The 26,889-nt window shown below is 53.9% G+C and overlaps 8 protein-coding genes across 8 annotated transcripts; 5 read left to right on the top strand and 3 right to left on the bottom strand.

The window, feature by feature from the left end:
* Positions 1–1,030: 1,030 nt before the first annotated feature.
* On the bottom strand, positions 1,031–5,765 carry J4E84_009666 (uncharacterized protein; the record flags this gene model as incomplete). Its single annotated transcript, XM_049392228.1, has 5 exons — positions 1,031–3,976; positions 4,028–4,288; positions 4,338–5,169; positions 5,217–5,570; positions 5,620–5,765. The coding sequence occupies 5 exons, from the start codon at positions 5,763–5,765 to the stop codon at positions 1,031–1,033; spliced, it is 4,539 nt and encodes a 1,512-aa protein (XP_049239990.1).
* A 799-nt stretch (positions 5,766–6,564) lies between these two features.
* Positions 6,565–8,283, top strand: J4E84_009667 (uncharacterized protein; the record flags this gene model as incomplete). Its single annotated transcript, XM_049392229.1, has 3 exons — positions 6,565–6,878; positions 6,927–7,451; positions 7,500–8,283. 3 exons carry the CDS (start codon positions 6,565–6,567, stop codon positions 8,281–8,283), a joined length of 1,623 nt encoding a protein of 540 aa, XP_049239991.1.
* A 110-nt stretch (positions 8,284–8,393) lies between these two features.
* On the top strand, positions 8,394–9,895 carry J4E84_009668 (uncharacterized protein; the record flags this gene model as incomplete). The annotated part of the gene is given in 2 exon segments (XM_049392230.1): positions 8,394–8,402; positions 8,414–9,895. The coding sequence occupies 2 exon segments, from the start codon at positions 8,394–8,396 to the stop codon at positions 9,893–9,895; spliced, it is 1,491 nt and encodes a 496-aa protein (XP_049239992.1).
* An 898-nt stretch (positions 9,896–10,793) lies between these two features.
* Positions 10,794–16,467, top strand: J4E84_009669 (uncharacterized protein; the record flags this gene model as incomplete). Its single annotated transcript, XM_049392231.1, has 4 exons — positions 10,794–14,532; positions 15,054–15,211; positions 15,380–15,571; positions 15,676–16,467. The coding sequence occupies 4 exons, from the start codon at positions 10,794–10,796 to the stop codon at positions 16,465–16,467; spliced, it is 4,881 nt and encodes a 1,626-aa protein (XP_049239993.1).
* A 1,004-nt stretch (positions 16,468–17,471) lies between these two features.
* Positions 17,472–18,305, top strand: J4E84_009670 (uncharacterized protein; the record flags this gene model as incomplete). The annotated part of the gene is made up of 1 exon (XM_049392232.1): positions 17,472–18,305. The coding sequence occupies one exon, from the start codon at positions 17,472–17,474 to the stop codon at positions 18,303–18,305; it is 834 nt and encodes a 277-aa protein (XP_049239994.1).
* A 433-nt stretch (positions 18,306–18,738) lies between these two features.
* Positions 18,739–21,567, bottom strand: J4E84_009671 (uncharacterized protein; the record flags this gene model as incomplete). Its single annotated transcript, XM_049392233.1, has 8 exons — positions 18,739–18,780; positions 18,824–18,856; positions 18,907–19,654; positions 19,722–20,125; positions 20,187–20,224; positions 20,725–20,945; positions 21,005–21,385; positions 21,443–21,567. 8 exons carry the CDS (start codon positions 21,565–21,567, stop codon positions 18,739–18,741), a joined length of 1,992 nt encoding a protein of 663 aa, XP_049239995.1.
* Positions 21,568–22,265: 698 nt separating this feature from the next.
* Positions 22,266–24,144, bottom strand: GND1 (phosphogluconate dehydrogenase (decarboxylating) gnd1; the record flags this gene model as incomplete). The annotated part of the gene is made up of 7 exons (XM_049392234.1): positions 22,266–22,280; positions 22,330–23,184; positions 23,234–23,368; positions 23,416–23,776; positions 23,827–23,865; positions 23,918–23,946; positions 24,100–24,144. The coding sequence occupies 7 exons, from the start codon at positions 24,142–24,144 to the stop codon at positions 22,266–22,268; spliced, it is 1,479 nt and encodes a 492-aa protein (XP_049239996.1).
* A 1,345-nt stretch (positions 24,145–25,489) lies between these two features.
* Positions 25,490–26,449, top strand: J4E84_009673 (uncharacterized protein; the record flags this gene model as incomplete). The annotated part of the gene is made up of 1 exon (XM_049392235.1): positions 25,490–26,449. The coding sequence occupies one exon, from the start codon at positions 25,490–25,492 to the stop codon at positions 26,447–26,449; it is 960 nt and encodes a 319-aa protein (XP_049239997.1).
* Positions 26,450–26,889: the final 440 nt, after the last annotated feature.

Below are 26,889 nucleotides of genomic sequence, written 5' to 3' on the forward strand. Positions count from 1 at the left end.
TACCCCCCAATGACATACACACAGCCAGCCTGTTGCAGTACCTCCACATTACGTCTTCAGCGTCATCTGTCCGCTGGACCACCTATGTCATACCTGTCTTGGCACGAACCTATCTTCTCCACCCAACCCAGGTACAGCCGTGCCGGCGTAGCCACCGGTATACGCTAAGGGAGCCGAGACCCGATCGTGTGTGGTAACTGTCTCATCTCACCAACGTACCCATAGTTTCCGATATTGGATAGAGCGAAAACCTGTTATCGGTGTTTGCACTCGCTGTGCAGATGTGGGAGTGTAATGACCGCATCGCGTGGTGGTTGTCGATCATCGTAAAGGGTGGTCGGGAGAAACGGCTCTATCGGCCCTTCTCGATGGCAAGGCGCAGGTGCGTCACGATGCCACTCGGAACATCAACCATTGCCATTGCTGATTTCAAGCATGAGTTTTGGGTAGGGTATTCCTGTCGTTATTACATGCGGTACATAAGTCCGTGTTCCTATCGTCAACCTTGTCAACGTCTGGTCTCCGTTCTATTCATCTACATCAAACCTATCGCAATCATACCGTATACCAAAGTACCATCTCAATGACCTGCCCGAAGGACAAGACCGCAGTCTGGGTCGAAGGCGCACCCTATTCATTATGTCCATCTACCGGGGAAGAACAACGATTACCTAGGTATGAAGGAGCAGGGATTGCGACTTGTGCCCGACTAGCAAACATTTTACGAGGTTCATTCTGACGCCCCTTTAAAGAAAGAGATTAGGTAGAAGATGTAGCTAACAGGGTGTCGCAAACATTTTACGCAACGCAGGCTTCCAATGCCCATACCTACTCGTAACCGAATCACCTTGTCACACAGCCCCCCTCAAGGGGCTTCAATCCCGACTAGAAGAGCATCACTCAGCCTTAGCAAGTACAGAGGAACATGCGGTGAAATTTCGTGCGATTGCGGCACCTCTAATATCGTAACTTATCTCGCATCCCTCTCACACCAAGCCATTCTTCTTCTTGCGACCATCTATCCTCCATCTTACAACTCACCATGCCCCTCCCTCTCAGCATCCTTCACCACCTTCTCCCTCCTCTGCTCCTCCTCCTGCACATCCACCACCCCTCCCACCTTCCCACCCCTCTCCTCCCCCTTCACACGTCTAGCCAACCCCGCAATCTCCGCATCATAAACATTCCACTCCGGAACCTGCCTCCTTGCCCTCTCCAACTTCGGCTCCTTAGTCTGCGGATTATTACAAAGATCAATCGTCTTCGCCTTGTGCAAATCCTCATCAGCGCACCAAGTCTCGCACCACAGCCACTCCTGGGGTAAACTGTGGATGGGGAGGTTGAACTGCATGTTATTGGGTAGGTCTTGGTCGAGGTTAGAGAGGGAATTGGGGTCCGCGGAGAGGGCGTGGTATTGCTGGCGGAGGCGGTCGCCGGCGGCGAGTTGGCGGAAGCGGGTTAGGTCTACGACGTACAGCGCGGAAATATGGTAGGGCCGGCCACGCAGGAAGTTAGCCCAGTACCCTGTTTTCCAGAAACGGAAGCCTTCCATTTCGGTGCGCGAGTCGCCCATGGGTGTGAAGCCGTAGGGTGCGCCTTCTAGGTCGTGTTGCACGAGTTCGTACATGTCTGTTCGCACGATCTGGTCGGCGTCGACGAATATGACTTTTTCGAGGTCGAGGGGGAAGAGGACGTCTAGGAAGAGGATCTTGTAGCCCCAGATCTCGCGCTGCTTTTCGGTTTGGCCGCGCAGCCAGTGTGGCCATTTGTAGGTGACCATTTCGTATTCGAAACCGTACTCGGCGGCGATGTGCGGGAGGAAGGATTTGAAGCTGGGAGAGAGGAATTGCTCGATGAACCAGAATTTGACGGTGTGTTTGGTGTGCTTCATGACAGATACCATCATAATGTTCAGCATGCGCTCGTACAAGTGGCCTGAAGCGACGGAGAAGATGTTGATGTCTGCTTGCGTGCCCTTCTTCGCCGCTTTGCTTCCGGAGAATAGATCAGCGCCCTTTTGCAAGACTTTCTCGGAGTCGAAGTTGAGACCAATCTTGCCGAGGAATTTGTTGACTTTCTGTGCGCTCTTGCCAACCAGCTCAGAGGCGAGCGACTCTGCGGGAGCGAGCACATCAGTCTCTTCCTGACCTGGCTTGCGCGATAGTCGAGGGAATATTGTCGCTCCTTGGAAGCTCATGAGAGCGATCTCGGAAGTCTCGTCACCAGGCACAGGTGCCCAGCTGATAGGACCCGCACTATCAAGGCTGAAAACTTCCTGAGAGCGACCGCTCTTGAGCTGAATGTTGTAAAAGCCAGGAGTGGCCTTGAACTGGAAGTAGCCGAGATTAGCCATGATGATAGTATCCGCGAAATGAGGATCCCGCTCAGTGGCAAGAACGACTTCAGCACCACGCGGCGGCTGACCACCATTCGTAGTGTCACGAGAGTGGCCCTCGATAAGGATGTTCTCCAATTCATAGACAGCGGTGATATCGGCACCAGCAGGAATGGTACTAAGCTTGATGTTGTCGAGATCATATACAGACTCTTTCGGAGCAACTAGCCAAGAGGGTGGCACATCCATGCCAAGGTTCAGCAAAGCCTCCTTGGGGATGCCATAAAAGTGGGTTCCAAGGCTTCCGATGGATCCATCGGCGACAAAGGATGGTCGAGCTTCGAGGACGTATCTGTAGAAACGCTTGACAGGAAGCTCTTGGAGCATCTGCTTGGGGTTGAGGAAAAGCTTGAGGTGTGTGCCCTCCATGTCGCTAAGTACTTTCAGGATTGGTACCCACTTCTGTGCGAGCTCTGTCGCGGGGTCAATTGAGGCCACGATCCGGAAGACAGCGTTGTCTTCGTCACCCCGGAAGATAGCGGTGTGCTTGGCAGTCCAGTTGTTGTAAGTGCTCATCCTCAGGGTTGATGCAGTCTCGAAAATGCCTTCTGGAACGTCCGACACGGTGGAAAGTGCGACCAGCGACTGGATCTTCGCAACATCTATAGGAGATTTGATCTTTTCCATGAGTTCAAGATCGGCAAGCGCTTTGTTCAACGGCTCAACGCGTTTGACCTGCTCATAAGTGACGAACGTTTCGACGTCATCGTATGAGAATCCGTAGTCTTCTGGGATGGGTCCTACGAAGCGTCCGTTAACAAGCATGCCGTTCTGTCCCGGCTTCAGACCGAACGCGTCGTAGATCGGCTCAGCAACCTTCCAGAACAGAGTGGAGTCGGCGGGAGTTGCTCTGTAGTTGGCATCCCGGTTCATGATCTCGGAGAGGGCTCCGCTTGTAAGCTTACGGTCAGATTTGATGTAAGTCTCTAGAATGTCTTCTGAGGCGTTCGACTGCTCCGCACCGGCTTTCGGATTGTGTATAAGAACGGCCTCTACGTTGGGGTTTGCCTCACGGAAATCTGCCAGTGCTTTCAGAAGAGCAAAACCAGCCTCCGAGTTGAAATCCGCCACGAGCGTGACGTGAATCCAGTCGCTCTTGCTAGCAGACTCTGATGCATGAATACGCGGCATCTTGTTATAAGCCTCGCCATGGGTCTCTTCAAATTCAGCCATATTGATGAGCGTGATGTTCTTCTCGTTCTCCGGGATGACAAGAGGATTGCGCTTAGCAGCAGCTGAGGCCAAGAAATGTTGTGGAACCCAGCTATCGCTGTTGAAATTACCATTGAAGACTGCTTGTTGAATCTGACGAAGATCCATGCCGACTCTTTGGCTGAGTGTTCCGAGCCATTCTTCGGTCGCTGGAATGGGTACGCCGTTGACAAAGACGGGGGCTTTGGGGCCTTCTGCTGCTAGACGCTTCAGGTACTGTTTGGCACCTGTGATGCGCTGATCCAGCGTCTCTGACTTCAGTACGTCATCAAAGGCCAAAGCCTCCTTTCCTTCGAGGAGCGCGGTTTTCTTGACTGTCGCGTCGAAGGTGGCTTGATCTGCGTGTGCCAACTTCTTGCCATCCGCCAACTGTTTCGCGTCAGCGCAACGTACGACTTCGTAAGAGGTTTCAACACTTACTACTTGAAGGTATTCAATCACAGCGGGTAGTCCGTACGCGTCATGTAGATAGTAGACTACCTTGGCCTGCTCAAGAGCACCAGTTGTAGCGGTCTGAGGAACGATACCCCAGCGCAGTGGAATACCACGCCTAATGAGACTGAGTATAGTCTCAAGCATGGTCGTAACATCTTCGGACGAAGTCAAGTCGACAGCGACGATGGCGTTGTGAATGTCTCTGCGGCAAGATGGCAGTTGACCAGGGTATGTTCTTTGCAGTAACTGTGATTATGATTAGCTCACGATCAACGACATGAATGATCGTACCCACAGCCCTGAGTTCACTTGGCCACCCTTCGTACATTGGATCGTTTTCGATGTCGTTCAGCCACAAAATGACGTTGCCGCCTTCGGTAGCATCTCTGAAGTCATAACGTTGAGGTTCAGCGTCCGCCTGAGTCTGGGCGATCGAATCATGCGACAACAATGAAATGACCTCAGAACCGCTGAGACCCTGGCTGCGTATCCCATTGATCAATTTACGTTCACGGCGCAAGTGTGCCAGCAGCGAGAACGGGTTCACATCGCGGGCCGGGATCTGTACACCGTTGATCCAGATGACATTGTACCCCGTAGGGAGGAGTTGCTCGCGGTTTTTCAGATGTTCTTCCAGGAAGTCTTCCGACGCGTTGTGAGCTGCGATGATGGACGAGTACTTCGGAAAGTCTTGCACGAGCTTCATGAGGGTATCCATGGGCTGTTCGCTTTGGGTTACAAAGCTGGCAGCCTTCAGCCCTAAATCGGATACCTCGTCCTTGGACAAGGGCTTGAGGTCTGCGACATCTTCATCGTCGTCTAGGCCGGTGCCCATTGGCTTTTGAGAAGCACTCTTCTCTCCCTGTTCAGCCTGTCTGTCGTCTATGACAATGTAGTCGGTCCGCTTCAGCTGCAGCTCGACACCGTATCCGTTCACTACCAGCGGCGTTGTTGGTGCCTTTAACGAAGGCTTGTGCCGGACACGGTACGAAGTCTTTCCTTGTTTGGCTGTATCGCTCAACGTCTTGTGCCATTTCTTGAATCGAGGAGCAGTGATATCGGCGTATAGAATCGCAGGTAGAGCCGAGCTGTTTCCAAGTATGCGGTCGAAGGGTAGTTTGTATGTCCTGTTTGAGTCTCAGTGTCTGCCATAGGCCAGGCCATTTGTACGTACCGCTCGCTCTCAATGTCTCCGAACGGCTCGTCTAGGTGTACGGAGCAGTATTGTTTCCCATGAAACGATGCCCAAATCTCGCATTTCTCGTTCTGCTCCGCCTTCAGTGAAGGCTCCACCGATGTATTGTAGAACTGGTAATGTGCTTCTATCCGCGGCGCAGCCGACCGGATGGAGAGAGCGAGATCGAAGGAAGCGAGGGCTTCAGGCTGGGTGATGTGTCCATCGCTTTTCAGGAGGTCCACAAAGGCTGTATACAGCGCCTGCTCTGTGGTTTTCTCGTCGAAGTACCCCTCGGATACGCGGTCGAGGATGGGGTAGTATGCCGTCGCATTCTCTTCTGCAGCAGTTTCTCTGGGAGGAGTTAGTTGTAGCTCTTGCGTTTGGCACACCCGAAGCTTACAACAACTCTACTAGGTATGGAGCTGGATTGAAAGAAGCCAGAAGCGCGACACTGACACCTGGACGAGCCGCATGCGAGCCAACGTGCCTGAAAGCGCTGAGCACTAAGAGAGCTTTCGCGCTCAGCATAGAGGCTGAAGCTCGCATCGTGTAAACCCGCCCTAAGCCCGGCAGGAATCGTGGTGGCGTGTAGCAATGACGAGCGATAGTCGTGGTGTTTCGAAAGTTCAACTCCCGATCTCAAGAAGTTGCAACGTGTAGCATAACGTCGGATTGAAGTGGCCGGAGAACGAGGCTTGAGTTTAGCCACGTGATATGAAACAGTTCAGCGCATCGGAAATCTGCAGTGAAAACAGAAATGGCAGTTGCGTATGGTACAAAACAATTGCTCCTCTACCGCGTCCCCTCCAGCATCTCGAGCTCCAAGTGTCAGGTACCAGATCCCTGCAGCCATGACGGCGCTAACGCGATAAGGCCGCGGCTCCCTTATCGCGTCAGTCCCGCCGCCGAACCTCCGTCTGCCATCACACCCGACGGAAAGCTTCCGCTCTTCACTTGCCCGGCTGAATCTAGACGCGGCTCTTGCGCTGTGGAAGAACCATTAGCAGGAGTTTCCCAATCCATTCACCAAATCATGACATGGCTACCGCCGCATTGCTGCCTACTTACGGAGTTGCCGTGGGCTGCGCCAAACTATCTAGGTACTGAACATGTACTAATCAGCCGCTCACGCCCTACAAGGATGCAAGGCGTAGCCAAGAGCTGCAGTCAGACTCTACATCGAGGAATATGATGTCGCAGGTACTATTGTCTTCCCGGCATCGGTCTGCCCTTATATAGGAGGGGTTGCCGCATAGTATTTCCTTGCTCAAGGGATATGTAGTGCAAATCTCGACTCATCTTCCACCACCTTTTTTCCAACGACTCATTATCCCTCTTCTCCAACATGTCACAAATTGCAACATCGATTGAACTTGTGAGCTATCCTGAGACATCGATTCCAGCCCTCACAGCCAAACCATTGGGCAATGGGGGAAGCAAAGATACGCCTTCGATAGCTGAGGATTTGCGTCCTATCAATGTGGCCCAGGACTCCTTCGCTGCTGAACAACGGGATGGTCCTGGCAAGGGAACGACTGCTATCGTCTTGGTGACGGTCGTGTGTGTTACCATGGTCAGCTCTATGCTGTCGGGTGTCATGACTGTGACTCTGCCTACAGTTGCACGCGAACTAGAGCTCGCACCTAGTGTGCTCTTATGGTTTGTAGACAGATCCCATATTCCATACTCACATACTGACGACACTAGGCCAATCTCCATCTACGCTTTGACTTGCGGCTGCACTCTTCTCCTCCTCGGTTCCGTCGCCGATGTCGTCGGCTCCCGACCTATGTATTTGGTAGGATGTCTTCTCCAATCCGCCTTCACACTGGCATGTGGATTGGCGCAGACCGGAACACAGCTTATTGTTTTCCGTGCCTTCGCCGGCGTAGCAATCTCCTTCTGCCTCCCCTCGGCTGTCAGTATCATCACCAGCACCTTTCCAGAAGGCAAGAGCAGAAACATTGCATTTGCATCCATGGGCGGTGGCCAACCCATAGGTTTCTCCTTTGGACTCGTGCTCGGGGGTATCTTCGCTGATACCATTGGATGGCGGTGGGGTTTCCACCTCAGTGCGATCACTAACACGATCGTCTTCGTTCTCGGGCTGTTCGGTCTGCCAAAAGTCGACAACAAGCAGCCACACGTGTGGTCTCGCTTGAAGAGCGACATTGACTGGGTCGGCATCCTCTTTGGAAGCGCATCATTGGCGCTCCTCTCATACTGTTTCGCGTGAGTGTTGATCTCACATATCTGATGGCTCGATGCTAATGTCTTCAGTTTGATCTCCGAAGAGACTGCTAGAATCCGAGAGCCCACGACACTCGGTCTGCTCATTACTGCGATTGCTCTCATCCCGGCATTCATTTTCTGGGTTGGCAGGCAGGAACGACTGGGCCGGCCCGCTATCATCCCGAATTCACTCTGGCGCAACCGCATCTTCAGCATCATCTGCATCGGGGTCTTCATCACATGGGGAACTTTCAATGCGGTGGAGTCGTACCACACGCTCTTCTTCCAGAACGTGCAGAAGCTATCAGCAATCCAGACGTCGATCCGATTCCTGCCCGGACCAGTAGCCGGGGCTCTCGCCAATCTGGTAATGGGCCTGATTGCTCACAGGGTTCGAGCTGACTGGGCGGTAACCGTCGGATTGTTTTGCACGACTCTTGGCGGGCTGCTTATGTGCATCATACAGCCGGAATGGTCGTACTGGAGCTGCGCGTTCCTTTCTGTGTTCTTCAATCCTATTGGTGCGGATGCGTTGTTCACAGTCTCGAACCTTGTCATCACCTCTGTGTTTCCAGCGCGGACGCAGGGACTCGCAGGCGGCGTCTTCAACACGGTAGCGCAAATCGGCAAAAGTGTAGGGCTGGCAACCAGTGCTGTCATTGCGTCTAGTGTTACGGAGCATTCGGGTTATATCGAGAAGGAAAGTCCTGCAGCACTCATGGAGGGGTTCCGTGCGGCGTTCTGGTATCTGTTTGCGTTGAGCTGCGCTACGGGGCTGCTGTTGGGGTGGGGGTTGAGGGGAATTGGGCGAGTGGGCATGAAGAGGGAGTGAAAGTCAAATGAGACAGGAATAGAGTCTACTGAAATAATTCAAAGTAATGTTGCCCTGCCAAGCGTTACACCCGGGCGGGTATGGTGAAGTGTGGAAGGTAGATGTGCAGCATGTTTCACGTTGGGTCCAGGGCTGGCACATGCAGATCCCGCCTAGTGACATCTGGACGCGCAACCAGGCCCAGGTACGGGAAGATCCACCTTTGCGTCGAGGGCGAGCTGACGACAACGAGGCCGAACGCACCCCCGGCGCCGCCTGCATCCCGCGCCATGATCATCACGTAGGTCCTGGTCTCGAACACCTCTCCACAACCATCAATGAGCCCTCGCTACTAGCCGTTCCGTCACCCACCATGCTCAGCGGACCCCCGAGGGCCATCCCGCTCGTCTTCGTCTTCCTCGCCGCCGGCCTCGTGTGGTGGTATCTCCACCAAATCCCGTCAATTCCAGCATGGAACTCCGGGAGCAGCGCTGCCCACGGCTACCGGCCCTCGCTGCGCGGTGACCCACTCGACTTTGGCCTGCCGCTGCGCTTCTCCGAGGCGCAGACGAAGCCGCTGGGCAGCAACTACACGTACAAGATCATCGTGCCCAAGACGCAGAAGGAGGACATTAGCTGGATGGACAAGGAGATTCCCGATGCGCCGCTGGTAGTATACGAAGTCGACAACCCCAATGCCGAGCACAAGATCCCCAAGAACAAAGGTCGCGAGGCCATGGTACGTATGGCATATCTGTCATTGAGCCCCCAGCTAACCTCCCAGGTCTACCTCTCGTACATCATCGACCACTACGACGACCTCCCCGACACGTCCATCTTCATGCACGCCCACCGCCACGCCTGGCACAACAACCAGCTCCTCGGCCTCGACGCCGCGCAGATGATCCAGCGCCTCAACCACGAGCGCGTCGCCCGCATGGGCTACATGAACGTGCGCTGCCACCACGACCCCGGCTGCCCGGACTGGATCCACATGGACCGCCCCGGCGGCGACTTCGACTTCTTCCACAAGCCCGAGGAGATCTACTGGCGGCGCAACATCTGGGAGGAGATCCACCCGGGCGCCCCGATCCCGCCTTCCATCTCGGGAATCTGCTGCGCGCAATTCGCCGTGTCGCGCCAGCGCATCCAGGAAGTGCCTATCGAGCGCTTTATCCACTACCGCAAGTGGCTGCTTACAACGGGCATGGACGACCAGTTCTCCGGCCGCATCTTCGAATATATCTGGCACTACATCTTCACCGGCCATGAAGTCCACTGCCCGGCTATGAACACGTGTTACTGCGACGGCTACGGCATCTGCTTCGGCGGCCAGAAGAAGTACGACGAGTACTTCAAGAAGCAGGATGCGCGCAACGAGAAGTTTACCCAGCTGGATAAGTTCAACAAGCGCGAGGAGGAGGCTAAGAAGGACGGCAAGGACCCCAATTTCTCCAAGGAAGAGATTGAGACTATTAATAAACTGAGAACGGAGATTAGTGGTATGGATCGCGAGTTGGATGTGTTGAGAGAGGATGCGAAGAAGAGGGGGGATGATCCTAAGGCGAGGAAGGAGGAGACGGAGAGTTGGGATTCGTCGCATATCTGGGACTATGCTCCGAAGAACGGTTAGAAGAATATGTATTCTGGTGGTATATGTTGATGGATATCTTTGGGAATGGGTCTATATCACTGTTCGCGGAAACTGCATGCACAGGGTAGGCGTTCATGGAGGCGTTTTCGCGTAGGGCGTACGTCGGTTCGGTCCGTGTGAGCTTGCATTAGATTTCACGTCATGTTTATAGTATTTAACGATGTGTTGTTCTTCTCTGTTGAGTATGGGAATCATGATCCTGATGAGGGGTTCTCTCACCTCTTGTCAGGGCCCGTTCGTACGACCAGCACGTGCTAGGCCCATCCGCCATCCTCAGCAACCCATCCCGCCCCCATTGCTTTCTACATCTTTCCATCGCAAGCAATCATCCGTCTCCATCACAAAGCTTCTTATGTCAACAGCTCAAACAGGCAATCCTCTAACCCTCCAAACCATGTCGCACCTGCCTCTCCAAATGCCGGTGGCTGGTGCGCTTGCCCCCGGGTGAGGCTCTGCTGCTGCCTTCCCTAATCGAACGTCGCTACCACTTGGGCACAGTCCGAGCGCGATAATCTCCGTGTGCCGTCAACGGTGTCTCTCTCTTTACCGAAATGTTTGACTGCTGTCTGAGACTGCATGTTTGATTCTGGTGTTCTAGTGTCTTGTTATTGTCTTTGTGGCTGGGTGTTTGACACGCGACGCGTTGGCGGCCACTGTTGGTTGCAGTCGCTCAAAGAGGCGGAATTCACAGGCGCAAAGACTCACCCTCACCCCCGCATTCACTGCTTTTCAAACAGTCACGAATGCTGCCTAGGGAGAAAGAGAGAGATAGCAGGTTCGATCGTTTCGCGGTTTTCTGACTTCTGTACGACGCGCGCGACACTTCACGCATACACCGAAATCTCGCCGAGGATCACACCCACATTGCGAGCGCACGATGGATGCGACAATCGGTGACAACATCACGCTAGAAACGCCAGAGCCAAAGAAGAGGAGGCAAAGCGCACAGAGCACCACACCAAGACGACGAAGCGAACCGAAAATCACCTTACCGGCGTCAAGCGATTTTGCCAGATCACACGTCGCCAACTGGTCTCCGCCCGTACCAGTAACGCCCGAATCGGAAGCACTACGAAGCTTGAAGAGTGAATGGAGACGGCAATCCCGCGAAGAACCCGTGTACGATGGGCCAAGGTCCGAGAAGCAACTTCTGATTGTAGACCTGCAAGATTACGAGATCTATCGAACACCAGAGAGCGAGTGCAGGGCCTACGAGCTGACGAGTCTACACTACTTGGAGGTTTCGATCGCAAAGAAACTGTGCTTTGATGGCTTCATCTGCGTGGGATCGACCAAACACTACGTGCATGCAGTACCAATTCAGGATAGCTCTGTCGAGGGCTACGGAGACGATGAGAACTCGGGTGTTACTACATACATACAGTCTACGTTCGCGAGTAAGGACAAGCACTACGATATTTGGTACAGACTTGCCAAGCCGGCCCCAGGCTACAAAGACTTTCAAAAATCCTTCCTCTGGGTAGCGCAGCTAGGGAAGCATATTATCGACTATGTGGACAGCAAGCCCGTGGGAGCAGTCGGGCTCACCGCATTTCGCGAAGACTTCTATGTCTGGCTCTCGCCCCGTTTTGGTCATTGCTCCGACTTTCAGCAATGGCATACTGCGTTCAGGCACCAAACTGACTTTCGCGTCGCCGTACATGCCTACGTCGAATACTTCTACAACCAGGCCTTCAACCTTCCCAACTCGAAACAGCTGCTTGCTCATCCCCTCTGGAGCGAGTGCATGGCTAAAGGATTAACGGCTGTAAAGGCGCAGAAGCAGATCATCGAGCACACCATTGCTACGCCAGAGGTCTACGATTGCTTTAAGCACATGTACTTTGGTGAGCAAATACAGGCGAAACGGCCTACCGACACGGTCAGGATTATACAGGAGCGCAGAAAACGGAGGCTTGGGTTTGCGCAGAGCTTCTGGGTACGGCAACCGACTACTCCGCGACGGAACATATGCCAACCCTATGGTAACTCACCAGTGAAGGTTGGCGACGTCGTTGCCTTAATTCCTGATGAGGCTGACGCAACCGTATGGCGCAATACGACCTGGGAATGGCTCGCATACGTCCAGGGTACAGAGCTCTTGACGGACGGAACGCAGAGGTTGTTCGTGTTATGGATCTATCGCCATCACGAGACCAACATTTTCAAGGCCGAATATCCCTACGCGAACGAAGTCTTCTTATCCGACAACTGCAACTGCTCGGAGGGAGAGCTTTTATCCACGGATATCAAGGGAAGATACGATATAGACTGGTCACCTTCCACCATCGACGCTGAGCGCTTTTTCGTTCGTCAGACCTATGTCACCCAAGACAGTGCATTTGTCAGCCTTCGGTCTTCACACAAGACTTGCACGTGTCGGAAGGAAAAGCGCACACCCGTCGATGATTACGGTCGAGGCGACACGGTATATCTATCAAGGACCCGAAACGGAGACAAGTTTCTGGATCCTGTCGTCTTTCAACACATTGACCGCGCCAAGGGGATTGTTAGAGTACGTAGGCTGTTACGACTGGAACGCGACTGCAGAGAACTAGCAGCCAAAGCTCGGCGCTTGAATCTCTTGGCCAATGAGCTTGTTCTCACGGACGAATACGAAGACGTGTCCATGTCCCGCATCCAGAGGCGCTGCTATGTCAAGTTCGTGAGTAAGTCTGACATCCAGGACGGACAGATACCTTTCACGTACAATCGTGGCGGTGCTGGTGATCTCTGGTTTTTGTCTATGGGATTGACTGGCGTGGAAGGCGATCAGAAACTCATCTTTCTGCGGAATCTTCCGAAGACATTCAATGAGGGCCCTGACATGGCTTCTGCTAAATCATTGAGAGGAATGAGTATCTTCAGTGGCGGTGGTTCGCTTGATCGAGGCCTTGAAGAGGGTGGAGCAGTTATCTTCCACTCCGCTGTCGATTTCAGTCCCCATGCCATCCACACTCAGCGAGCTAACTCGAAGAGCCCGGAGACGATGCATCTGTTCTGTGGCTCCGTCGATGATCACTTTGACGCAGCTCTCAAGGGTAGTAAACCTGCCCTTGTCCCTCGGGTCGGAGAAGTCGACTTCCTTGCTGCTGGATCGCCATGTCCTGGGTTCTCAGCTCTTCAGCATAATATTCTCAGTCCGCAGTCCTTGAAGAATGCGTCACATATTAGCACTTTCTGCTCGTATGTAGATCTATACCGCCCTTTGTACGGTATACTCGAAAACGTCGTCAACATGGCTTCAACACGGACTGGATTCGAAGATCAGAACGTGTTATCTCAGGTGGTTGCTTCTCTAGTCTCGATGGGATACCAATGTAATCAGTACATCATGGACGCTTGGAGTTACGGCAGCGCGCAACAGCGTTCACGCCTGATCCTCACCATAGCTGCACCCGGACTTGAGCCAATTGCCCAACCTTGGCACACCCACGCACGACCTTACGAGGAGACGGCGGGACGAAGCTTAGGTTATTTACCCAACGGACAGAAATTTGGTGAACGCGAGCACTACCCAACGCCTTTTCCGTATGTACCCGCGGTGTCCGTCGATGCGGGATTGCCCGACATTGGCAACGGTATTGTCCAGACCTGCATTCCGTTCCCAGACCACCGCTTACCGCAAGTCCCAACGCGTAAGCAGCGAGCATTGGTCAGATGCATTCCACGACAGCCTCCAGGTTGCGACTACAAAGAAGCAGATAGACGTGGTCTTATCCCGACCTCACTACGAGACCCCAGGACAGACATTGGAAAGGCGTACCGACGGATCAAAGCAGCTGGACTGGTACCTACTATTACGACAAACATAGTCATCCGCGATTCCCGGAACGGCGCCACACTGCATTGGGATCAGCATCGGTCTATCAGTGTACTGGAAGCACGTCGGACCCAGGGCTACATGGATGAGGAGCCCATCATTGGCTCCCTCCCGGAGCAGTACAAAATTGTCGGCAATGGCGTGGACCGTAAGGTTGCTTTCGCCATGGGCCTTTCTCTACTCCAGGCCGTGCAGAAGAATGAGTTAGGGTTTACTGCGAACGGAACGACGCAGAACTCAGCTGAGGTGGTGGACGCAACTAGCGACGCTGAAACGTCGGAGATCGAGCAGAGTGTTAAGAAGCCCAGACCCCAGTCTAAAGTACAGGATATGTCGCCTTCTCAGAAGGAACATCGCCGCAGGAGTTCTGGACCGGTGGTGGTGATACCTGGACGACGGCAAACTGATGGTACTACTTCGACTGTGAACAGTACGCCGGGGCCATTTAGAAAGAATGCGAGCACGCCTAATGGCGCAACTAGCGAAACTTTACAGACTCCACTCATATCACAGCCTAGTGCCTCCGTTCCCCAGTCCACCGGCTTCTTCTCTCGACTCTCAAAAACTCTCGCCGCTGGCGTCGGTCGACTCTCCTTATCGAGCATGTCAACTTCCTCCTCTACCCCGACTTCCGCACCAACCCCCGTAAAACGCAGTCGCGAAGAGGACGAAGACCCTTTCGCCCCAGAAAGCCAGAGCCGCACATCTCGAGAGCGACCCAGGAAACAGCCCCGAGTCAGCACAACGCCATCGGCACAAGACGGGATCAAACTTGAAACAGAACCTCGTAGGAGTAAGTCTGTTTTCTCGCATCGAAGTGGCAGTGTGAGTTCAACGAGCTCGAGTAAGACTCGTTATACTCGTCATTCGGGGTTGTCGGTGGAGTATGTGCCGAAGAATTGGAATAAGAGGGTAGAGGTTGAGACAAGAGGGGTGGTGTTTGAAGAGGGGTTTGTGCAGGCTGATTAGTTGATCTGATATGTTAAGGGGGGAGTTGAAGGGCGACTTTGGCGATGTGAGTATCTTTCTTGTGGTGGGCCAAGTAGTTGGACCATGCGTTGCGGATACCCAATATTCTGGCAGCAGATCCATATGTGAAAGGCTTGATTTGTTTCTCTGTAACTTCAATCAAGATATCAAAAACATAATAGTCCCCAAGTTTAGCATGTCCAAATCCACCTATACATATGTAACAAGGTGAGGCTTTCCACATCCGGCCTAGTGCGGCTCTATTTGCGCCCGCCGCCGATCTCGCCAAAAAACGCGGGACAACTTCTTTGGGGTAACAACAACGACCAACTCCAAGATCCATAGCCCTGGAGTTATCGAAACCAGAGATGAAGTTTACCGAACTGACGGAAATTGAGCTGCCAGCGGCATATGACGCTCATGTCCATCTTCGGGATGGCGAGATGTCGCAGCTTGTTACGCCTACGATTCGTAAGGGTGGTGTGAATCAGGTGTATGTTATGGTGAGTTTAATAACCATCGTTTCTCATCCAAGATTTCGGTCATTTCATTTATGCTACCATCGTCAATCTTGCTCCTCTTCGTTCTCTCTTTCTGTTCATGTGCTGTTGCCATACTCATCTCGCAACATATCGGTCACGTTTCTCTAACCCTTCATATCACTATTACAGCCGAACCTGGTCCCGCCCATCACTTCCGTGAAGCAATGTCTCGAGTACCGCGATAGACTTCGTGCTATTGAGCCGGATGTGGATTACGTCATGTCGTTGTATCTTCACGAGGATATCACGCCGGAGGTTATTCGGGAGGCGAAGAAAGCGGGGATTACGGGTGTCAAGTCGTATCCCGCTGGTGTTACTACGGTACGTACAGATCCAGACAATCTTCCCCAAAGATATGCCAAAAAAGAGGATAAGAGAGGAAGAAATTGGCAACTCATGTGACAGGCGGACTAACTCCCCCACAGAACTCCTCATCCGGCGTCCTCTCCTACGAACCCTTCTACCCCGTCTTCGCCGAAATGGAGAAACAAAACATGGTCCTAAACCTCCACGGCGAAGTCCCCTCCACACCCCCAAACACCCACGTAACAACAACCAAAGACACAGAAACAGGCGCCATAACCATCCTCAACGCCGAACCCGCCTTCCTCCCCACCTTCCTGCTCCTACACGCCAAATTCCCCACCCTCCGCATAATCCTCGAGCACTGCAGCACATCCGCCGCCCTCTCCGCCGTCCGCTCCTGCGGCCCATCCGTCAGCGGCACAATCACCGCGCACCATCTCAGTCTGATCATCGATGACTGGGCAGGCGACCCCTTTTGTTTCTGCAAGCCTGTTGCTAAGACGCCTGAAGATCGTGATGCGTTGCTCCGCGCGGTGGTGGGGGGGAATGGGAAGTTTTTCCTCGGAACGGATTCTGCGCCGCATCCGAGGGGGAAGAAGAGGGGGGAGGATAAGGTTGCTGCGGGGGTTTTTACGCAGCCTTATGCGGTGGGGTATGTGCTTGATGCTTTGGAGGTGGGGGTCAGGAGGGGGGTTGTTGGGGAGGAGGAGGTGACGAAGGAGGTGCTGGAGGGGTTCTTTGGGGGGTGGGGGAGGGGGTTTTATCAGATTGTGGATGAGAGGAAGGAGAGGGTTGTGTTGAGGAAGGGGAAGGAGAAGGTTGTGGATGTGTTGAGGAAGGAGGGTGGGGGCGAGTGTGAGGTTGTGCCGTTTAGGAAGGGGGAGGTTACTTGGGGAGTTGAGTGGAAGTGAGCGTTTTTCTGTATCATGGCTAGGAGATGACAGAAAATCTTCCGTGTAGTCTGGCTCGACGTCTGTCACAGACATAGTACTACCAGTGACAAACTCCACATCTTCAGACTTTCCCATTCGCAAATTGCAACCCTGCCTAGTATGCTGAGTTCGCTGCTAGGTCAAGCGGAAAAGGGCGGTGAAAAGTGAAAGGGCAGTATATATCTGCGGTTTGAAATGCTTCTGCAGACGGAGACTTCGTTCTTCTGTATGCTGCTGTAGTATACAGAACCAGAGAGTCATGCTTACGACATCAAGTTCTGTAGCAGATATCTCCAACATTTTAATGCCATACTATGCCTACGTCAATGTCATACCACTAGTATCCATCGCGCCTTAATGCCACAATACGCCTACATCACGCACTGCTCTTACTCTATACATATCCCATTTCCCACATAGCTGTCAACCTCATTCCTTGCATATCCCATACGAATTCCAACTCCGATATTGCCGTCACGCTCACTTCCGCTCTCACATCCAGCTCCTCGCTCCTCTCTCTCTGCTGAACTCGCGGTGAACGTGAGCAGTGAGCCGCACTTTTCACCGCCAAGACAGCAACGAGCGTTTGCACCCAGGACGCCCATAACAAAAGTTTTTCATGCCGCTGATTTCTGAGCTTCTTTAGCAACACACACTGACTACACTCGTAAGTATCTTCTCTTTTTGTTACGGTAGCGATGGCTTCGCGGATTACATGGGCTGCGGCAGCCCAATTCCCTTTCCGCATCCTGCTCCCTACCGTCTACATCACCCCAGCATCTCACTGCCCTTGTGGCATCCTGCCCTCTACCGTCTACATCACCCCCAGCATCCCTCTTCCCTTCCCTTATCTCACCCTCTACATCCTACATCCCCCCCAACCCCTCCTCTCCCTTCCCGTAACTAACCACATAGTCACCATGACCACCCACACCACCACCACACTCCTCGCCTTCACGGCAACGTCGCCGGCATGGCCCGCCATGCCCTCCCTCACCACCATCAACCTCGGGCGCGACATCGCCATGGAAGTCCTCGCCATAGAGGCACATCAGAACCGCCTTTGGGCACTACAAGGAGAAGAGGCTACGGCCGACGAGGAGACGATTTCCAGTGAGTTGTTGCTTTGCGTGCAGCGATTTGAAGCGTTTTTGGCGAGATGGGATGGCGAGGTTTTGGGGTTGGAGGAGGAGAAGGGAGAAGAGGGGGGAGAAGAGATGGAGGAGGGTGAGGTGAAGGAAGATGAGATGGAGGTCGACAAAGATTCGCCTTCACCACCACCACCACACGGGCCCGAGCGCCCCCAGCGCCTCGACACCGCCGCCATCGCCGCCATCAGCGTAGGCGACATCGGATGGGCGCCCCTCCCGCGCATGGCAGCCACCTCGCGGGACTGGTTCGTCCCGTCGCAGTACGGCCAGATCTGCATCAAGGTCTATCCGTTCATCATCGTCAAGAAGATGGACGACTGCATGATCGGCGCCGTCATCTCGAGCGGCAACGGCAATGGCCTCCGCCACAAGCAGCCTTCGCTCCGTGCGCGCAGCACGTACGTCGTTGGAGCCACTTTCCGCGGCTTCGATAATGTCTCTTACGGATGGGGCATGGGGCCCGAGAAGATGAATCTGGAGGTGGATCAGACGGCGGGGGCGTATGAGCCTAGGGCTGGTGCGTTCGTGGATGTACTGGATACGTACCAGATCCCGTACAACACGAGGTGGAAGAAAGAGGGGCGCCTGACGTACACCAGCCGGGTGGACTTGCTTCGGATGAGGCATGCGGTGCTGGAGAAGGATGCGCTTGGGTGGAGGGGTTGAGAGGGGTGAGGTTGGGGGGAGGGGGGCTTGGGGACTACGGGCATGTGTTGAGGCGTTTTGTATATTAGTATGAGGCAGCGTGATGGGCTTCGCGTACTTTTCACCCTGCGAATTGAACCCGTATCCTGCCATGTATGCTTCATCTACCTTTTTGCCGTGTCTGTGGACACACCTGTGACTCGTTGTAGGTCCCAGCCCTATTGTCCACACATCCTATATAACTCTGCCGCTTCTTGTAGTTCCCTAAAGCTCTTGCAATCCGCTATAATCTTCTGCTCAGATTCGGGCCAGCCATTCTCGTTCACCATCTTTATAATCTCTTTGGACCGTTCACGTCCTTCCAAACCGGCGAGACGAGAAAGAGGACAAGCACAATGTGCTAAAAGCGTATCGACCTGTTCGCGGATCTCGTCACTCAGCATGATGGTATCGACTAGCATTTGTCCTTCTGTTGATGCGTTGTGACACCGTGAGTCTATGTCGTTTGACCCAGCGTGATGGTCCGAGTTCCTACATACTCTGACGTGCCATATGAAGTTATGGTATACTCGCTGAAATGGTTAGCCCAATGTCATAGGTACAGATTTTTCACGTCACTTACATCGAATTCCACTCGATCTCCCTCTTCATAGCGCAACCAATACTCGCCAACGGCTTCGGTGCCCATGCTCCTACCGGTGTATGCAGGTTTCCACTCGTTAAGTCTGTAAACGGGGTAAAAGTCTCGACGAAGGATTATACCACTCTTTTCAGGCACGTTCTCTGACGGTTCAGTAGTGCCGTACCACCACGCCGCATCTACCTTCCGTAGATTCTGTATCCGGTCGTGGGGCTTGTAACTCAGCTTTCCGGGTTCTTGAGTAGGATAGCTTTCGGTACAAATACCCGTTACGCCTGCAACGTTGAGATCTCTGCTCGCCCTATGAACAGGATCACAGATATGAACAGTTATAGGCCTTGTAGTAGCTGTGTCTTCTTCTGTATTTGATGGGTCGGTAATGAAGTCCGGGTCGCCAATCTCTGCAGTTGTAGAATGACTAGTCCTCATGCTTGCATTGTCGGAATCGGTATTCAGCCGCTGGCTCATAGTGGCGTTGGAAGCTTTTTTGTATACTCTGGAGTTTGAGAGGACAGATTCGAAGTGTTGTTCGGAAGAGCCGTCAGTAGGATCGACAAGGGTGGAGAGATTGCTCAAGAGACTACTAGGGGAATCTTCGGTTTTGAATGTAGACTCCGCCACTGTGAGGGCATAAGCCTTTCGCATGTGTTGGGTGTGTTCGTTCATTGTTGTCATCGTCTTGCTTTGTTCCTTTTCCTGAAGGGGTTTCTTTCTCTCGGTCGAAGAATCCCTGCTAAATTCAGTCCGCCATTCGTGGCTGTAGCTGTACGCTATGTGGAGACTTTATCTTCACTCACCTGTTCAGCGGGCCGATCAACATGTTGATCGCAGTATGGTTTTGATGCAGTCGTTCCAATAAGTCCTTGGCTTCATCCTCATTCCACAGAGTCCAAAATTTGGCTTTCGAGCTCATGCTACCATCACCGTGGACGCCCTTCATGATCTTCGACACGTACTTCCCCAGGCATACCCCCAGCACGAGAGAGCCTATCAGAGTCGTATCGAGCGTATCGACCAAGTCTGGGTCCGCGTGCACAGCATTCGTTTCGTCAAGAAGTAGTGCCTGCAGCCGCGAAAGTAAGGTCCCATTGAGTTTGAGCTGGGAACAGAGGAATCGCGCGGTAACGGGCGCGTGCTTCCATTTGCTCCGTATGTCGTTGAGGCCTTTGGCAGCTCCGAGGAAAGTCGTAATGATCCGGAGCTAGAAGAGTGGTTAGCTTAGCAATACGGCTCTGACTAAGGTCCCGGAGTAGAGAACTTACCACATTCGTCGCAATGATTAAGGGATCCATCTCGCTCGCTGCGGCACATGCGAGTTGAACAGGTGCGTCGGAACAAGACTGGTGTTATAACCTAGCGATGAGGTACAAGGGCGTCCCAATTGTCAACAGAATGAGAAAGAGGCTTTCAGCTGCAGCCTGCTGTTTGATGTGTGGTTCCATTATCTGCAAACTTCCGTAGTCATCATTATGCTTATTCTCCTGCTCGTGCGATCGTCGGGATCCTGTCGTAGACGTGAAGCTAAGTTATCGCACTTACATCACACGGCGCAAAAAGCCGTGGCTTTTGAACATTTTGTGAATTTCTGAAATGCCTACTATGCCATGCGGAATAGCATGTTTACCTTCCAGCACCCTTCCATAGAATGCATGACTGCTACCATCATTGCATAATCCTTCCGTGATTCATACCTCACATCACCAACGAGACCAAACCCTCCAGCCAGCGACATGGAGCTCTGCGGATAAGGCTAACATCAAGTAGTCCGTCGCCAAAGCCCTGGGCTGGCCGAGTTCTAACCTCCCTTCCGAGGGGCATTGGGCACAGCGACCGGAGCGCGAGCCGCCCCACCCGCAGAAGCGCCCTTCTTACGCTGGTAGAAGGCTTCGACGACCTTGCGAACGTGAGCCTTAGCCTGATGCTTGTCGGCGGGTGCTTTGATGCTGTCGAGCGTGTACGGAGCCTGGATGAGGACGGAGTCGTTGACGACGATCTGCGTATCTGCCCACCGAGTTGGTAGACTGTGGTTCGTATGTTAGCCCTGATATCCTGTCTCTGCGCCAGATCTGATATGACTCACGTCCTCGAGATAGCATCGAACAACTCCTGTGCTTCGGCACTAACACCCTTGCCCTTCTGCATATCCTTCTTTTTCATCTCGCGGATGGTTTGGTCTTCGCGGGCTTGTAGCGCGGCCAGATCCACCTTGGAGATGCTGGGGAGTGCGCCATCGAAACCCGCTGCGGACTCTGCTACGCGCTCTCCTGTGCCGATGATCTCGAAGGACTCAATGTGTGCGAATGGGATGATGTGGTAGTCGCCGGGCTGGCTGAATAAGGAGGTAGGGGAGGGGTTCGGTGGAGCGGGCGCGGTGTTGATGGCTATGGCGTGGGTGAGGTTGCAGGCCGTGAAGAGGGTGCCCTCGAGGACGTTCTTGCCAGGGGCACATGTGACTTTGATGCTGGGAACTGTGAGCTACCATCCCAGCTGTGATACCATTTCGACGAGCGGAACGTACCGTGACCCAACAGCCTTGTACAGATCGGAATCCGCGCCAATGACATCTTTGTTCGATCCAGGGCCGGCTTTTAGGTTCGGAGTCGCAACCTTGCCCGCAACGCTATTGCGCTTGTTGTCCGCCATGACGGTCCTGCTCTTATGTGCCTCTGTCTAGGCGACTTGGGTATTACGGGCGGCGGAGGCTAACGTGTTGCTCCGCTACAATTGGGTCTCGTCAGCACCTAGTCCCTGCCCAGATTCTACGACGGAGGACCTAACGCCAGAGACTCATACAAGCAGTGAATATACAATCCAAAGGAATGAAAGAAATGAAAACGCGACGACGCACGCGCAACCGGGTCGTGGGGCAGCGCTGGCGTGGCGGAGCTGGCGGAGCGCGAGGCGGGTGGGTTGATGTTGTCGTGATGCGCTGCAACTTTCCGTGGTCGCGATGCCAAGCCTTTACGCAGGGCGCTTGCCGCTGGGCCAATTGTAGCAGGTATATGGTGTAGGCCTTGGAGACGCTTCCGTCCCGAGTGTATCCTGATTGCTGGGAAGCCGATGCGCGTGCGACCTCGTAACAATGTTCAATTCATAGTGGGGTGGCTCGTCAAGGGTCTACCTGGAGGTACGCGACGATCAACGCTAACTGCAGCTAGCGTACGAGTAACAACACAGCGGTCAAGCTGAGCTTCATACATTCACCGGCACATGCAAACATTGGACATGCGAATCGTTATATTCATTCTAGATTCGAGGTATCTCAGTTTTCACGTTCTTCATAAAACATGAACTCGGGGCAGCCCTCTGCTCCCGTCTAACAAGCAATGGATATCCCCTTTTTAAGCGTTGTAGGTCTGGCAAGTTGTTAGTGTCTTCTAAATGATCAATGTGCGCGAAACTTACAGAAGCAGAGATGTTACCACCCCTTCCAGTCCAGTTGACGTGGATGTCCTGGCCCTCCTTGTAGGTCTCGTTGGCGTACTCGGGCTTGATCCTGAAGGTGTGGGCACCGAAGTAGTCACGCTGTGCCTGCAACAGGTTGGCGGGCAGGTCCTTGGCGCGGTATCCGTCGTAGAAGCTGAGGGCGGTGCTGAAAGCAGGGGTGGGGATACCCCAGAGAGCACCCTTGGAAACGACGTCTCTCCATCCGGACTGGGCCTTGTGGATAGCCTTGCTGAAGAAGTCGTCGAACAGCAAGTTCTCGAGCTCGGGGTTCTGGCGGTAAGCCTTGGTGATCTCCTTCAAGAAGACGGAGCGGATAATGCATCCACCGCGCCACATGAGGGCAATCTCGGGCTTGTTCAGCTTCCACTTGTACTCCTTGGCGGCGTTCTGGATCAGCATAAAGCCCTGGGCGTACGAGATGATCTTGGATGCGTAAAGAGCCTGCTCGAGGTTGTCGATGAAGGCCTGGCGGTCGCCAGAGAAGCTGGGGGTGGGGCCGTCCAAAAGACCGGCGGCACGGCCACGCTCCTGCTTGAGCGAACTCAGGCAACGGGCGAAGACGGCCTCTCCGATCAGGGTAACGGGCATACCGAGGTCGAGCGCGTTGATGGCGGTCCACTTTCCGGTACCCTTCTGACCAGCAGAGTCCATGATCTTCTCAACGATGGCAACACCATCGTCGTCGTTCTTGTACATGATGTCACGGGTAATCTCGATCAGGAATGAGTCGAGAACGCCCTTGTTCCATTGTGTGAAAACGTCGCCAATCTCCTTGTTGCTCATGCCGAGACCGCGCTTCATGATGTCGTAGGCCTGTTTCTGTCAGTCGCCTCTTTCTTTCTGTATGATCGTCTCGTCTCACCTCGCAGATCAACTGCATGTCACCGTACTCAATACCGTTGTGGACCATCTTGACGTAGTGACCGGCACCCTCGTCACCAACCCATTGGCAGCAGGCCTCGCCGTCGGACTTTGCGGAGATGGACTGGAGGACATCCTGATTATTGTTAGTTTTGCCCTGTTCATCTCTACGCGCATTCCTACCTTGATGTATGGCCAGGCCTCCTCGTTACCACCGGGCATGATGGAAGGACCGTAGCGGGCACCCTCCTCTCCTCCAGAGACACCAGTTCCGACGAATCGGATACCCTTGGACTTGAGGTAGTTTGTGCGGCGGTTGGTGTCGGGGTAGTGGGAGTTACCACCGTCGATGATGATGTCGCCCTCCTCGGCACCTCCCTCGAGGAGGAGCTCGATGAAGTCGTCAACGGGCTTACCAGCCATGACGAGCATCATCATGCGGCGGGGCTTCTTGAGCTTGGAGACGAACTCCTTGATGGAGTGAGCGCCGACAATGGACTTGCCCTTGGCCTCATCGTTCAAGAAACGGTCGACCTTGGCAACGCTATCTGCCTGTCAGTGTGTGTTGGCGGCGCGGTGTATCGAGGCGCTTACGTTCGGTTGAAAGCAACAACGGTGAAGCCGTGGTCAGCACTGGTTGGTGTTAGTACTGGTTTGGTGGGTTATGACGTTGGTCGTGACTTACGCGTTGAGGATCAAGTTCTGGCCCATGACCTACGTGAATAGTCAGCATGGCTGGCCTTGATGCGTTGGAAGTGAATGTCTCCGGATAATTCGTGCTTTGGTCTCAATGGCTGGCAGGAAGGCACGACGACGCGCACTTTCTGCTGCACTCGCCATGGACGCGATCGAATATGGAGTACTTACGGCCAGGCCGATGAGGCCGAAATCTCCGACGGGCTCAGAAGACATGATTGCTGTTCTCGTGTAGGGGTAGGTGGGTGGATGAGAAAGTGTTGGCGGGGTAGAATTGCAGCGACCGGGCGTGCAATACGAGGCAATTGAGGCTTATAAAGCGGGAGATGGTCAAGAGAAGGAAGAAGAAGTCTGGTGGGGGTCGTCAAGATATGTACGCGGAAAGTCTTTGGAACAAGCGGGGCACACTACTATTGCATCAATGGCACGTCCCACCACCATATCCCAGCATCACGCTGTTGACGGAGAATAGCTTCGGCCGCGGCGGTAAGGTATGTCATACAAGCCACTGTTGCCAATTCCGTCTTGTAAAACGTTTGCACCGCTGCCGACATGATTGCTGAACATCACAGCGCATGATTAGAAAGCCGCCGTCTAATGAGCGGGCTAGACACGGGTGGGTTGCGCATGTGGTTGCAGATGCTATGGCTATCACGACTCGGTGTACATTCACTATTGACATCAATTTCATCCTAGCAGACTAGCGACGCAAGCAACAGTCCCAACGGCGTCGCGGTCAAATGCGGCTGCTTGTGAAGCCCCTCCGTCTCAGCCTTAACACAGCATTACGCAGTACGGATGGAGGGGCAGCGTGCAGGGATCACCGGATACGCTAGGACAGGTCGCCGGAGAAGTCTTGCAATGTTTCCAAGGCTACCTGGATGGACTGTGAGGGCTGACGCGATGAGAGAAAACTCATCACCGGTGACGCCTGTGCATCGCGCTGCAGCTCTTTCCTGGCTGTTCAAGGTTGAGCCTTGCGGTGCAGCGTGGTGTGCAGCGGCTGCCGATATGCCGGCAACACGTGATTTCGGGGCCGGAGGAGCCGCTTGGCTCACTTTCTGCGACAGAAACCAACAACGGACGTCGACGCCCCCATCTGCCTGACGCATCCCCACGGTAATTGTAATTTGCACCGGCCCGCCATCCCACTCTGCCCTCTTCAAACGCCGACCTAGTCCTCGCCCACCTGCAGCCTCGCTTGCTAGACACTTCGGGAAAGTCTTGTTGCCTTCTGCCATCTTCGACGTGTAGTCAGCATCAGCTCCAGACATTCACGCGCACGGCACTGCCCGGGCGGTTATTCACTCACACGGACGCGCTTCATTGAGAGGCATTTTCCCCAGCCATACAGAAACTGCGCCTCACCTCATCGGTGCAACCACACCCGCGCGCACCCTCAAAATCTGCGAACCGTAGATTACTACGCATCCTTAGCCACCCGGCCGTCCTATCACCAGTCTACCCACTCCGCAACATCAGAGCGCGTCTCGACCAGTAGCTGGTTAAGTCATCACCTCGCTAAGGTTAAGCTGAACTGACCCGCAGCTCCTACTCCAACATGCAGCCCCATCACTCCCTGCCAGCGCGCCCGCCGCCCACGACATACTCGGCACCGCCCTCAAGGACCAACAACGCCGGCGCACGAGGCCAGGGCAACTCGCCCATGTTTGCTGGCTTCACACCGGCGTCTGCTGCGCCGGCAAACTACGCGCAAGCCCCAGTGAGCGCCCCCTATCAAGCACCCGCATACCCGACCAGCAATGCTTACAACAACTACTCGTACCCAGCCTACGCGACGGGCGCACCTGCTGCGGCCTCATACCCAGCTGCTCCGACCGTGAACCGCGGATTTGGTGGCACCTATGATCCCGAAGAAGAAGCCCGCATCGCCGAGTGGAACAGCGCATACAATGCTGGCGACGCGAACGCGAAGAAGGGCACCGGTGCGAACATGACCGCTCGACCGGAAGCGGCAACCACCCAGGATACTGAAGCAGGACCAGCAGCCGACGGCAAGCGCAAGACTGTTGTTCGCGAGGGAGGTGGAAAACAGTGGGAGGACGAGACACTACTCGAGTGGAACCCCTTGCACCCGCGACTCTTCATCGGTAACCTGGCGGGTGAAGTCACCGACGATTCACTCCTCAAAGCTTTCGCCAAGTACCCCTCTTTGTCCAAAGCCCGCGTCGTACGAGATAAGAAGTCCACCAAGAGCAGAAGTTACGGTTTCGTGAGCTTCTCAGACACCGACGACTACTTCCGTGCCGCCAAGGAGATGAATGGCAAATACATCGGCAGCCACCCGGTCCTCATCAAGCGAGCCACATCTGAGGTCAAGGCCGTCGTAAAGAAGGACGACAAACACAAGCAGGGGAAGAACAGGAACAACAAAAACAACAAGGAGAAGTCTGGAAATGGCAACAACAGCACGCCCGCGGTAGTCGCATCTCCCGCCATGTTCATACCTCGTGGTGTTCAGAAGAAGGGCAAGTCGAACGGTCCGAGAGTCTTGGGTTGAGCGACCCCTGTGTGGTTGCAAACGATTTCAGCAACACGGCACGACGCAATGCTCAGGCATGTACAACTACGTACCCATGTGTACTTTAAACACCCCCAAGGTTAGTGGAGTCACTTTTACTTTGCACTTTCGTGATTGTTTATTTGGGTTTTGTCTTTTGGTTTATGTTCAAGCGTTAAATGGATTCTCAGCAGTGTCAAGTATGACGAATGCGGTGGATGGGAGATGCCACGAATCACGACGCACATCTGCGCGATGAGCGTACTTATGCAGTTGGCAACGTGGTGAGAATGAAGGGCCAAAGGGTCCTCGATGTGTCTAGTTTCAAGGAACAGACGCTTGGCGGAAGAGGATCAATCGAACCAAACTTAGACAGGACACATCATGATGCAAATGTGAACACCGCCGTGAACCCCCATCCCCTCACCACACACACCCCA

Source organism: Alternaria hordeiaustralica (genome assembly GCF_023758085.1).
Source record: "Alternaria hordeiaustralica strain BMP 2776 chromosome Unknown scaffold_31, whole genome shotgun sequence".
Lineage (NCBI taxonomy): Eukaryota > Fungi > Ascomycota > Dothideomycetes > Pleosporales > Pleosporaceae > Alternaria > Alternaria hordeiaustralica.